Genomic DNA, 12,125 nt, shown 5'->3' on the forward strand with positions numbered 1-12,125 from the left:
CCACCCGCCCGCCCTGCTGTATCACTTTGACTCCTCCAAACGCTGGGCTCCTTCCTCGCACCGCTCCTGCTGTGCTCAGGTGGATGGGCGCCTCCTTGCACGAAGATGTATGGTCACTGGGATACGTCGCAATGGTAGTTTTTTCCTTTTTTTCTTCTTTTTTTTGTAATTTTTATACACATGTTTGAGGAAACACAACGGCAACACACACACACACATCACCTCATACGATGGGAGCAGCTGGAACAGCGGTGGGCCCAGCGCCGGGCGTCACCGCGGTGTCGTGCCTAAAGCGCGGTCTGCGTCGGCTCCATCGGAACCGAGCCGCGCTCCTCCGCGGTCACCGTGCCGTACGAGGTGTCGGCCACCTCCTCTTCTTTCAGCTTCTTGTAGGAAATATCCGTGTCTTCCTCTTCGCCGAGCGCCTCTTGTTTGTAGCTGTCTCTCCCGTACATCTTGTACGCCAGCACAAAGAGTCCCGCTTCTGCCGACTGAAACAGCGCGTAAAGCAAGGGGAACATGTACATGCTCCCTATGAGCTGCGGGGGGAAGGTGAGTTTTAGGATGGCGGTGCAGAGCTGGACGTTTTGGCACCCTGTTTCCAACGAGACCGTTCTCCTGCAGTGCGGGGGCATTTTAAAGACGGTGGCTAAGCCGTATCCCAAGGCGTACCCCGCCAGAGGCATCAGCACCGCGATGGCGTAGACGGATGCAGGAATGTGTGCCATCAGCTCTGGTCCCAGCATGGTCCCCGTCAGGATGAACAGGATCACCAGAGTCACCAGGAGGGACCACAGGGAGATCTGGCACAGACACAGACATTGACAAATGACACAGGGGTTATTAGTTTAAAAGCAACTAGAGGCTTGACAGAGAGTGAATTGCAGAGGGTGGCTGTGCTGCTGTTCCTGTCTTTGCTCCTTGCCCTGGAGTTTGGAGGTCTTTGCTCTTATCCCAAGAAGGGAAGGGGCTGAAATCGTCCCTGACCATTGTCCTTCAGGGTGAATTGATGGGAAATCAGAGCAGGGGGCTCGTGCTGCCCGTTCCTTTCGCCGCGAGGCCATTTTGCCCGCATGGTCTGAGGGAGCGTGGCTGTGCCTGTGGTGGGGTTCCCCAGCCCCAAGTGCAGCAGGGACAGCGGGCAGCCTCCCCTCGGGGGCTGAGCCTGCACCCCCTGCCCTTCCCCTGCCTTTCCCTCTCACTTCCACCACTACTTTCCACCACAGCCCCCCCGGGACCTCCCTCCCCGTCCCCGGGGTGCCCCCCCTGGCCGCCCCGTCGGGGGGGTCCCTACCTTAACCAGCAGGTCGGCGGCGCGGGGGTGCCGGTATCGGACGAGCACCCCCAGGCCGATGGGCAGCAGGGTGCTGCCCAGCGTCAGGCTCACCGCCCCCAGGGGCAGCAGCTGCACCAGCGCCGTGTTGATCCAGTGGCGGCTGTACACCCAGAGGCACAGCGGCATCAGGAACAGGGCCAGCAGCGTGGACGAGGCGGTCATGATAATGCTGCGAGGGACAGAGACGCCGGATCACCGCCGGATCACCGCCGGATCGCCGCCAGATCACCCCCTCCCTGGGGTATTTCAAGACAGGGGCAGGGGGCTCGGCAGGGCGCCTACCTGAGGTTCATGTCCCCGTCGACGAGCACCGACATGAGGTTGGAGAGGTTTCCCCCGGGGCAGCAGCCGCACAGCAGCACGGCCACGGCCGTCACCTCGTCCAGGGCGAAGAGGAGGGCGAGGAGGAAGGCCAGCAGCGGCATGGCCACGAACTGCCCCAGCAGCGCCAGCAGCACCCCCACGGGCCGCCGCAGCTGCTGGCCCAGCTGCCCCAGCTCCACGGCGCAGCCCAGCCCCAGCATGGTCACGCACAGCGCCAGCCCCACCAGCACGCTCAAGCCCTGGCTCAGGGAGCGGTCCCCGAGCCCCCCGTCGGTCCCGGCCGCCGCCGGGGGCTGCTCCGAGCCGGCCATGGGCGCCCCGACGAGCCCCGGGGGGAGCAGAGGGGGCGCTCAGAGCCGGGCGGCGGCCGGAGCCCGCATCCCGGCTGTGCTGGGCTGGGCTCGGCTCTGCTGCCCTCCGCCTGCCGCCGGTGTCGCCGTGCCCACGGGGGCCGGGCCGGGCCCCCCCCGGCGGGGGCGGCGTCTCTCGGTGCGGCCCCGACGGCAGCGCCCCGCGGCCAGCGCCGCCCCCCGGCCCCGCAGCGCGGATGAGGGGATGGGGGGGCTCCGTAGCACCCCCTCGGTCCCCCCCCCAGAAGAGGCTGCTGCACGCAGGTGGGATCCCAGGGGGGGTGTGGAGGGGCGAGGGGTCGGACCCCGGCACCCCAAGGCGGTCTGAGAGGGGTACGGTGGAGGCAGGTATAAAATCGTGCCTAAAGCGGCCGCGTTTCCACTGCCTCGTACTCTAATTTAATAATTGTGCCTTGCCTCAGTCCTTCAGAAGTGAAAACGCTGCGGCACCAGCATGGGAAGCGAGGCTGGAGGCTGGTGTGCAGGAGCCTCCCCCCCACAGGCTGTGCATTCCTGACTCTTACCCCGCACCCTGGCACCATCTTTTCTTCTTTGCCCCAGCAATGTAGAGGGGTCACAGCCACGCTGTCATATTACTACTCCTGGTGCAACTGGCTGGCAAGTCGTGCCTAGGGACAAAACCACGGGGAACGGCAACTTTGCCAAAGCGATGTGAGCTTAATATCACTCCATCCGTGTTTGTTTCCTTGTCATTAGCTTAAGGAGAGCACAGGGGAGATGAGTCATTGGAGCCAAATGGCCAAACAGGATCCAGCCTGCTTCAGTTCATTCATATTTTGGGCTCCATGCTGCTAGCTGAGGGGAGCACAGGGTCAGGGCGGCTTTCAGAGCCAGCAGCGTCCTTTGGACTGAACTTTCAGGTCCAAAAGCATCTGCAGTGTATGAAGTGTGCTTTGTGAAGTGTTACCACTATGGTTCTTATCTCGTCCTTCACGTAGCCAACATTTGGCTTCACTGCATGTAGTTCGGTTGCTTATCGCACCGCCCCCATGCCACTGTGCCCACACCATCTCCCTGCTGCTGGAGCAGAGGGGGATTGCGGCATGCGACCTGAAGCTGTGTGGGGCACAAGCTGATCCAGCAGGTGTGAAGGGCCCAAAGCCACCCTCCTGTGTTATCTGCCAGTGGCACTCCCCAGGCTGCCTGCTGGAGCAGCGCTGTTCACGGGAAGATAGTTTTATGGCACAACGTGTGACATGTTGTGGTGACAGGAGGAGGTCAGCAGGCCCCAGGAACCCAGCTGATGTGCCTCACTGATTGTCAGCCCCGTGGGTCCCGGCACCCTGGATGGCACCTCGTGTATTTTCACATTGGGAGCATGGAGTGAAGAAATGTTGTGTCTGGCTCTGAGCATGGTTATTGTCTCTGTAATTCGCTGCAGGCTTTCATGATATGTCATCGTTACGGTACAGTCTGGAGCCTGGAGTGGTATTAAGTCGTTGTGCAGCATCTGGCTGCGAGGCAGCCGGCTCGCGCGTAGTGCACGCTGCAGCGTACCTAAATCAATGGGTCATTACTTCTCTGTTTTCTTTTGTGGAGAGCGGGAGAAAACGCGCTAGCTGCCCTGGTGTTACAGGAAGTACCAGATCGACTATTAGCGTATAAAAAGACCTGGCATGTAAAACCCATCGTATATCATTCTCAAATTATTCCTCATTATTCCGTCTGTCGAAAATTGCATGAGTGGATAAAAGATAGTGAGAGCAAGAGGAGGGAAGAAAAGCAGTCACTGACATACATGTGCGTTGCAGCTTGTAACTTTTAAGGACAATATTGCCCTGCATTATTCACAGAAGAGGCTTGATTTCTGAAGGAGAACAGGCATGCTTTAACCCAGCATTGACTGTACTGTAAGGAATGACCAAAGCTGCATTGCTGTTCATTCAGTCAGTGAATGCTCCAGCACAACGTGTGTGGACGTCACTCAAATCATTTGCTTCCACAAAAAGTGCCTGGCTTAGTCCCAGGTGATAGCAAAGCTGCAATCATCATGGGCACGCCGTGAGGTCCCTGCAAGGCAGTTGCTGTGGTGGCAATGCCCATCGGCAGTGAGGCCACTGAAGAGGCTGGGACATGGTCCTGTTGTGACCCCGATGTTCGGGCAAGGCCTAGCAGGAGTCGTTGCTGCTTCCTAGGAGATGTACGTGCTGTTGTTCCTACTTCACGTGCTGCTCAGTCAGGCTGTGGATAGAAATGGTGCCTGTCCTCTCCCTGGCATGGCCGGAGGAGACAGGGCCTGGTGGTGTGCGGCGTGCTGACTGGGAGGGAAAACTACACCCTACAGGTAGGCCAACTCTACAAAACCTGTGCTCCTACTGCTGTTTATAACATAGATCCATTGCGGTTATTTCTGTGGCTTTGGAGAATTAGGAATCAGGGTTCGTTTATGTGGACACACTGCTGATTTTGACGGTTCTTCCATGGTTATTTTTGTGCATTGGCTGGTGCTAGGATGCAGCAGGGCCCTCCCTGACACACACACTGCCCCTAGGGTGGAATGGCTACAACAGACCTGGCTTCCCTAACCCAACAGCAGGGCTTGCATTTCACGGTGGGGAAATTTGGGTGCCTGTCCCTTCCCACCCTCCTTTACAGGAGCTGTTGCCATGGCAGGGAGGTGGTGGCAGGGGGTGGGCAGTGTGCAGGCCCCTGCTGCAAGGCCTCACCAGCGGCACTCGCCCTGGCCCATGCAAGTGCGTTTTCTGCTCTTGCGCCTCTCTGGCTCATCCTGTGCCTGTTCTGTGACACTGCCTGGCCTCACAGCCTTCCTGTGGCCCTGGGGCCAGCATCCACGTTGTCTCCTTGTGCCCACCAGAGCATTTTTCTCTTCAGTTGACCTCCCTATTTGTGGTAGTCCTGTCCCTTTCTCCCTCTGACTCCTATTTCAAATCAGAGAATCACAGAATGGTTTGGATTGGAAGCAACCTTAAAGCCCACCCAGTTCTACCCCCTGCCATGGGCAGGGACACCTCCCACCAGACCAGGTTGCCCAAAGCCCCATCCAGCCTGGCCTTGAGTACTGGCAGGGATGGGGCACCCACAGCTTCTCTGGGCAACCTGTGCCAGTGCCTCAGTCAGTCACACTCATGGTCTCCACTCTGTTCCTCCCATGAGAGGAATACTCTGACATTCTTAACATCTGAAATGTTATAAAGTCAAGGTGTTGTGGAAGGGAAAAATATGGGCACAGCTTGAACGCATTAGCACAAGCTTCAATATTTGGCTACACCATCTTCCTTGTGTCCCCCTTGTTTGATTGACTGGGTATGGATCCCTTCAGCTCAGACCTGCAGATTGTTTCTGTGTCAGCAGTCCAGGGCAGAAATTATTATTGTAATAAAACTGTACTGTTATACTTGGTGTTCCCCCATGTTTATTTTTAAAGTGCCTCAAGTCCATTAATCACCAAATGAAGTACATCAGAACTCAGGTTGCGATGTTCCAATAATTCACATCAGGACTAAGTGTTTAGAGCTACGTGGTCCGCCTCTCAAAAACGAGATGAAGAGATCTTTTGCCAGCCATCCCATTATAAACAGGCTTCTGGCCCATTTTTGTGGAGGACTAATCCTGTAAACTGATTGTTGGTGGACATTTGTTGAGGCAGCTGTATGCCTGCAATTGGAAAGCCCTTATTGGTAGCGTACATTCAGATATTGCCTTGGCGAATTTTCGTTAGTAACTAAATGTTGCGTGTGAGATACGTTTACCTGAGTTCAGATAGGAAACCCTTCTGCCTCAGGCACTGCTCCCTTCTCTTGCTGTTTGTGATCTTTTTCTTGAGTCGGAGTATTATCAGGATCATGATGAAAAAGCGTAATAAAATAAATGACCTGATGACTAATGCACGGCTCAGTCCAGAAGAGCCAGAATTAGCATCCTGTCCAGCCAGGCAGGGACAAGGGGTAAGATGGGGCTGCCTCGGAAGATGCAGGATTCGGCCTTAAAGGCCAAGTGGTGCCCCATGCCACAGCCCTGGTTTTGTGGGGCTCCCCCAGGCAGACCGCGGGTGAGCGTGGGTGCACTCTGTCATCCGTGGGCACGGGGCATCTACCACCCAAAATCAGCCAGGGGCAGGAGTCGAGGGGGGGTTGAAACACAAACTCGACGTGCTACAGGCGCTCGTTGGGAAGAATGAGATGGATGCGGCGCACTGATAGCAGGATGTGCAAGAAGTGATAAATGGTGGTGGGTGGGGATGCGCGTACAGTCACTGGCTCAGGCCCAACCGCGTTTATAGGCTTCCGTTTCCCATTGAGGCTTGCAGCCCCCTCTTAATTTCCTATGCAGGAACCTAACCAGCGTTAGGGTCATAAATCAAATGAGGTAGAGCACACAAATGTAGTCTTGTACCTGTAAAATCTATTTTTTTTTTTGAAAAAAAAAAGCAAGCAGATCAGAGTAAATGACACCAAGCCTGTATTGTCCAACAGCACAGTTTAAATGTCAAAAAATACAGAAATAAATTTAATAATACCTACAGCATTGTTTGCTTTATGGAGTATTAACCTAATTGAAGAAAGACACCCCAAAGACAAATTATGTCTCTCTCCTGCCCAAGCTTTCTCCATATTAAAAGGGATGTCAATAGTGAGTCCCTGTGGGAAAGATAGGAGTTAACAGCATCAATAACCTATCTCACGTTACACAAAGAAATCTTTGCCCTCTCTTTTCACTTGTATTGCGGCGTCTAAGGCTGCTAGGTGTGGGCTGAGTGTTGTGTGAGAAGCTTTATAAATGTAGAATAAAAATGCTGCTTGTTCTGCTGGCAAAGTTTTACAGAATAATAAAAATGAACATCTGCAGGGCTGATCCAACACAGACTTCAGAACAGGTATGCTGTTACCTAAATTAAATCTCAAACTATCTACAAAGAAATCTCAGATGAATGGGAAGAAATAAATCTCAAACATAATGGTAATCTTGTAATACCTGTCCTAGATAATGTTGTATATGAATCCCGTGAAAATAGGCTTGACACATTGAGTGTATGGACACTTTTAAAACAGTGATGAAGCAGAAATGTGTTTTAATTACTTAAAGAATATTCTTGATGTTGAATCTATGGTATTAGTAGGACTGCCATGTTGCTGCAGGTAAGGAAGATGTACTCTGGACTTTGTAGCCCTGTTGATTTGCCAGGAAGATGACTTGTGTCTTAGTCAATGAAATGTTTGACTTCCTTTTTCGGGTGCATGAGCAGAATGCTGTTTATGAAGCATAGGGTGGTATTTCTTCCTGGGTGAGGTGCTGACCCTACCACTATGTGGAAGTGGTAGCTTTCTTCTGGGGTCTCAGCTTCAAAAATAATTTGGATAAATTGAAATGTTTAAAATGCTAAAGAAAATTGGTTGAATTTGGAAAATGGGCCCTACAACAAAGGGTTGGTGCTCTGCATCTGAGTTGGAGCTGCTGGATGACTTTGCCACCATTTCTAACTACCTGTATGTGGAGAAGATTGCTAGTAAGAGCAAATAGCCTTTTTTATGGTCATGGGGAAGAGCACAAGTAAACCCAAAGTTCACAAATGGAAGCGAGACGAGTCCAGAGGATTAAGAGGGTGCAGGACTGGTGTTGGCCTGCGTACCGTACTGCAGGCTGACTTCTGTGTTTTGGCTGCAGGTTAGCAGCATTGTCACTGGTGTGCTGTGTTTAGCAGCTGGCTTGGATGTAGCAATGCCAGAAGTGTCACCTGGAGCCATTGCAGGTCTCCAGTCCATGCTGCAGCCCCCAAGAGGACTCCCCTCGCCAGGGGGTGCAGATGGAGACACCAACACTGCCCATTGTCAGCTGCTGCACGGACAAAGGGTTATTCTTTGTCTGTAGCCAAAATTAGCAAAAATTCACTTCTAGGACAGGCTAAATTAAAAAGCAAACAGTTTTACAGTAAAATCAAAGCTACCCAAAGATTGGATCTACTGAAATCTTTCATTAACCTTTGTGTTTCTGTGCTGTTTCTAAGACGTGCCAACTTTTAAATGAGATGTAATTGCACTTTTTTTTTTTAATTTGACATATATATATATAGCTGAATATGAATATACATATATATATATATTATTTTTTTTTTTACAGCTAAAGAATTAATCAAATCTGCTGTGAGTTTGTGAGTAGTTTAATTTGTCTCAGGAAATGTAATATTCTTAAGTGTTTCTGCCATCTCTAACATCAGCCAAAAATGTCCAGCCTGGGGGTTATGTTCAGCTGCTTTGGGGTATGAGCGATTAGAGGGTAGGAAATAAATTGAAGTAGCTTTGGAAAATAACCTGACAAGAGCATGGAGCTGCAGTGGGTTTAAGCTGCTGTAAGGCAGATTCAGATGAGATATGGACAGGGCAAGCAAAAAATAAAGGTACTGAAGCTTGGGACAAGCTGGTGTGTGGAGGCTGTGGAGGTCTCACAGAAAAGGCCAGGGGACATCTCCATGGCAGGAGATGCAGGTTTTGCTCTGGGGTGGCATGGTGGGATGTGGTGGCCTCCTGGTACCTGAGCCTCTGATGCCTCATCCTCCTCTGTGAGCCATCAACACCAAGCTGTGTTGGTGAAAGTTGGTGCAGGAGCACGCCCGCAGCCAAGCTGGCAGGGGCAGGAGAGGTTCTCAGCACAGCACTGAAGCCCGTGGCCAGAGCTTCCCGTGACTTTTATTAAGCTGGCATTTTGCACGGTGCTTGCCAAGCAGGCAGGACTGTTTGAAGGTCAGATGTTCAGAGGAAGGAACAAAGAGCCCCCGGACCTTTATTTCAGAGGAAAGAATTCAAGGAAAAAAGGAAACACCATTGGAACAAACACGTACAGAATGAGTAACTTATGAGCTTGCTGCCTTTGTTCCATCCATGGTAATAACAGAAAACAAAATATTAGAAATGTAATTATTTTTAATGTATTAAAGTTATAACAATCATTGCATACACACACATTTTACATATAATTTCCAAACAAGCTGCTCATTTGTAGCTGAAGTAGTACATGGGGATTTGTACCTTACTGCCAGGGCTGCAGCAGTAACCCAGCAATACACACCATGAGCTCTTCATTATGAACAAATCTCCACGGAGAACCGTGTTTCTACAACTGATAAGCACCCACAGGGCCTGTTTTCAGTTGTAGCTTCTTGACGTGTTAGAGCAGCAGTGCAGCTGCCCTCAGCAGGACAGGCTTTAAGCAACCGATCTCTGCAGCCACATCGCTCTGCTCACCCAGAGGACCCATGGCGAGAGCGACCTGCTGCTCTCCTACAGCAAGCTCTGATCACTGGGCACCAGGATTTCTGCGCAAGGACTTTCTGTTCTTCGGCTCTTAAACAGCCAAGGAGGTTTAGGTCTACCCTGGCAGTGAGTAAAGTCTAGCAGGGCTATTTCAGTCTCTGTGATATGGATGAAAGACAAAACAAAGGAGCAGTCCTTGCCCTAAAGCATAAAAACTACTCTACAAGACTGAACTGCCAGGGATGGTGGTGAAGTGGTCAGTCACAACATCTGGAATAGGCTGGCCTCTCTAAGAACAAAGGGCGAAGTGTAGGAGAGACTCAGAAATTTCTCTTTTCTGTGTTAGATGAAGTCAGACACGTGTATGAGAGGAGTGCTTTTCCCGCCCAGCTCTGCACTGCTTTGTCTTGCCTCAGACTAGAGCACCCCTGGGATAAATGCAGTTGGGATAAATTCACATTGAGGTCTCTTCCAACCTAGAAATTCTGTGATTCTGTGATTCTGTGAAGACCCCAAGAAGAGTTTTACCTAAGTGGAGGGCAATGGGGTGAGTTGAAACCCAACCACACCTAACTTTGGAGAGAAAGCTGCAGCAAAAGCAAGGACACCCTCTAGTGTTTGGAGAGTCCTGAGAACACAAAAACAAAAAGAAAGCAACCAAAGCAATATTTATGAGTTAAAAAGCATGAAAGACAGAAAAGTAGGTCTGAAAGCAGAGTGCAGAAATGGTCTTTAAATGTAATCCAACCGGGTTTTGACTTTTGAGATGAGGTTACTGGTAGACAGCTTTCAGCGATTTGCTTTGGTAATTAATGCTATTTAATTATCTTCATAATTAGGAGCGTGCAGGAAGTGGGAACGTGCTGATAAAAACAAACTGCTAACGAAAAAAAAGCTTGGTTGGGACACCAGCACAGGAGAACAGGATTGGAGTGTTAGGACTGGGCTGAGGCAAGCACAATGCCTGTAAAGGCCACGGGTCCTGAGACCAAAGATGAGAACGACTTTGTAATACGTTAGCTGTACAGCTGAGGTATTCAGCCCGGATTTAGGAGCTCTGATCCGAAGTGGCATCTCTGTTGAGGTAAGGAAAAATGAGAGCTAGAAGTCGGGAGGTGCTGCTATGGTGCAGCAAGCCCTGACCGGCAGGTTGTAAGTTATTTTGGAAGAAGCATTTTCCATTTCTCCTGCTGCCAGTGGTCCACAAGCCATGATGGCTGGCGAGGTGCAAGCCTTGCACATCAGCCTGTGTCTCAGTGCCTTGGGCTCTTGCTAGCTCCTTCATTCAAGCTCTTACGCCATGCAATGTGCTTGTTATTTATCCTGGATTGCAGTGTTTCATGTGGAGAGAAATGGTGGAGGTAAGAAGACCACCAGATACCACTAACATCCCTGCTCTCTGTTCAGGAGAAAGTAGGCTGAATTTGCCAGACCTGAGCAGAGGATTATGCCGTACCAAAGCTGCTCTGCTCCTGGATGGAGCCAGGCTTGGGGGCTCTGCCATGTGCACATCGTTACGTCCCTCAGGATGCCCATGTACCTGAACACAGCCCGGGCAATACCATCCGAGCTCAGTTCACCTAAGCCTGTGTGAATGGAAGCATAAATACATTAACTAAGTCTTTGTTGATTTTTTTTCCACCTCCCCCCCCAGGAAGAAAAAATTCTGCCGATCCTGACATTTACAGTAGACATTATCTGCTCTGTGACATTTGGTCTTATAAACTGAAGCTGGCCAAATTTCCATCCGTGACTTACCCCACTGCCATAGCCAAGGTATGACACAAATCGCTGACCCTTTTCTCCAAATAGCAGAGCACCTGCCCCCCCTCTCCAGGCACATAGGCACAAGTGGCATTGATGAAGGGCCACAGGAACATGCCCCAGGAACATACGGGCAGCGCAATCAGAAATTGTGGCAGAGCAGGGAACTGAAGGAGTGCCCTCTATCCCAGTCTTGTGCCGTAATGATTTTTTGTGACCCCAAGGCCAGGTGACAGCAGTGATGCCACACTGCTGCCGCTGACATCCAGGCACTTCTTGAAACGGAGGAGAATCAGGACAAAATTCTCCTTATTCAAGTCAGCTGAAGCAGTGTTAACAGTGGTTTTGTGTCTGCATTAGCCCTGGAGTGGATGGACAGAAACAACATAACCTTGCTGTAGGCTCTGCGGTTGGGTAAGTAAAGATAAATGGACAACCACAGAGCCAATAAATTAGAGGCTAAGGCAGGGACTGAGGAGCAGAGGGCTTGCCTGATGTCCTCACCCACTTTGTCCCGGTGAGGAGACTCCAAAAGGCAGCACTTGCTTCAGTTTCATTTCTGAAGGAGGATCACGAAGAGGATTTGTCACAAGCTATGCCTGTCTTGCCAGTAATTTTAATTTGTACAGAGCTCTGCTTGCAGAACAAAGATTGTGCAGTAGATATTACAGCAGGGGACACCTTGTCTAGCCCCACAGCCTGTCTGTCCGTGGCCAAGGTGCAGTGCCTGTGGAAAGCATTAAATACACCTGGATATATTTTGTAATTCACTGTTTGCAGCAGGTGTGGATGAGGCACTATGCTAACAAACCACTGCTGTTAGGGAACCATTTGAGCCACCTGTGCCTTTAATCCTGCTGAGACCTGGAACTTGGTTCAGTCACTCCAGTGGAGTTTTGTGTCCTGCGAGTGTTTAACATAGTCACAGCTGAGCTTACCATCTAACGTGGAGGACAGTGATGCACAGCACAACTGTGTGACACACCAGGGCTGAAAATACCATTAGAGAACAGTTCTAGGGCCAGTGAGCCCAACGTAATCTTTGCTCCTTTCAGTTTAGGGAATTAACACAAGACTCTCTGAAGTGAAAGTGTCTTTGCTATGCTGAAGGTCTATGTAAAACAC

General features: G+C 51.1%; 1 protein-coding gene across 1 annotated transcript; it reads right to left on the reverse strand.

Annotated features, from left to right (window-relative positions):
* Positions 1 to 25: 25 nt before the first annotated feature.
* On the reverse strand, positions 26 to 2,033 carry SLC10A4 (solute carrier family 10 member 4). Its single transcript, XM_082758634.1, has 3 exons — positions 1,619 to 2,033; positions 1,295 to 1,505; positions 26 to 803 (listed from the first exon to the last, which is right to left on the reverse strand). Exons 1-3 carry the CDS (start codon positions 1,969 to 1,971, stop codon positions 288 to 290), a joined length of 1,080 nt encoding a protein of 359 aa, XP_082614760.1. The 5' UTR covers positions 1,972 to 2,033; the 3' UTR covers positions 26 to 287.
* Positions 2,034 to 12,125: the final 10,092 nt, after the last annotated feature.

The sequence above is a fragment of the Aythya marila genome, assembly GCF_965140915.1.
Source record: "Aythya marila genome assembly, chromosome: 4".
Taxonomy (NCBI): Eukaryota; Metazoa; Chordata; class Aves; order Anseriformes; family Anatidae; genus Aythya; species Aythya marila.

Excerpts from the sequence above, each read along its gene's own strand:
- SLC10A4 (XM_082758634.1), bottom strand. The coding sequence starts at position 1,971 with ATGGCCGGCTCGGAGCAGCCCCCGGCGGCGGCCGGGACCGACGGGGGG. Across the intron at positions 1,506-1,618 it reads GACGGGGACATGAACCTCAG|CATTATCATGACCGCCTCGT; the intron begins GTAGGCGCCCTG and ends TGTCCCTCGCAG. Across the intron at positions 804-1,294 it reads CCGCCGACCTGCTGGTTAAG|ATCTCCCTGTGGTCCCTCCT; the intron begins GTAGGGACCCCC and ends TGTCTGTGCCAG.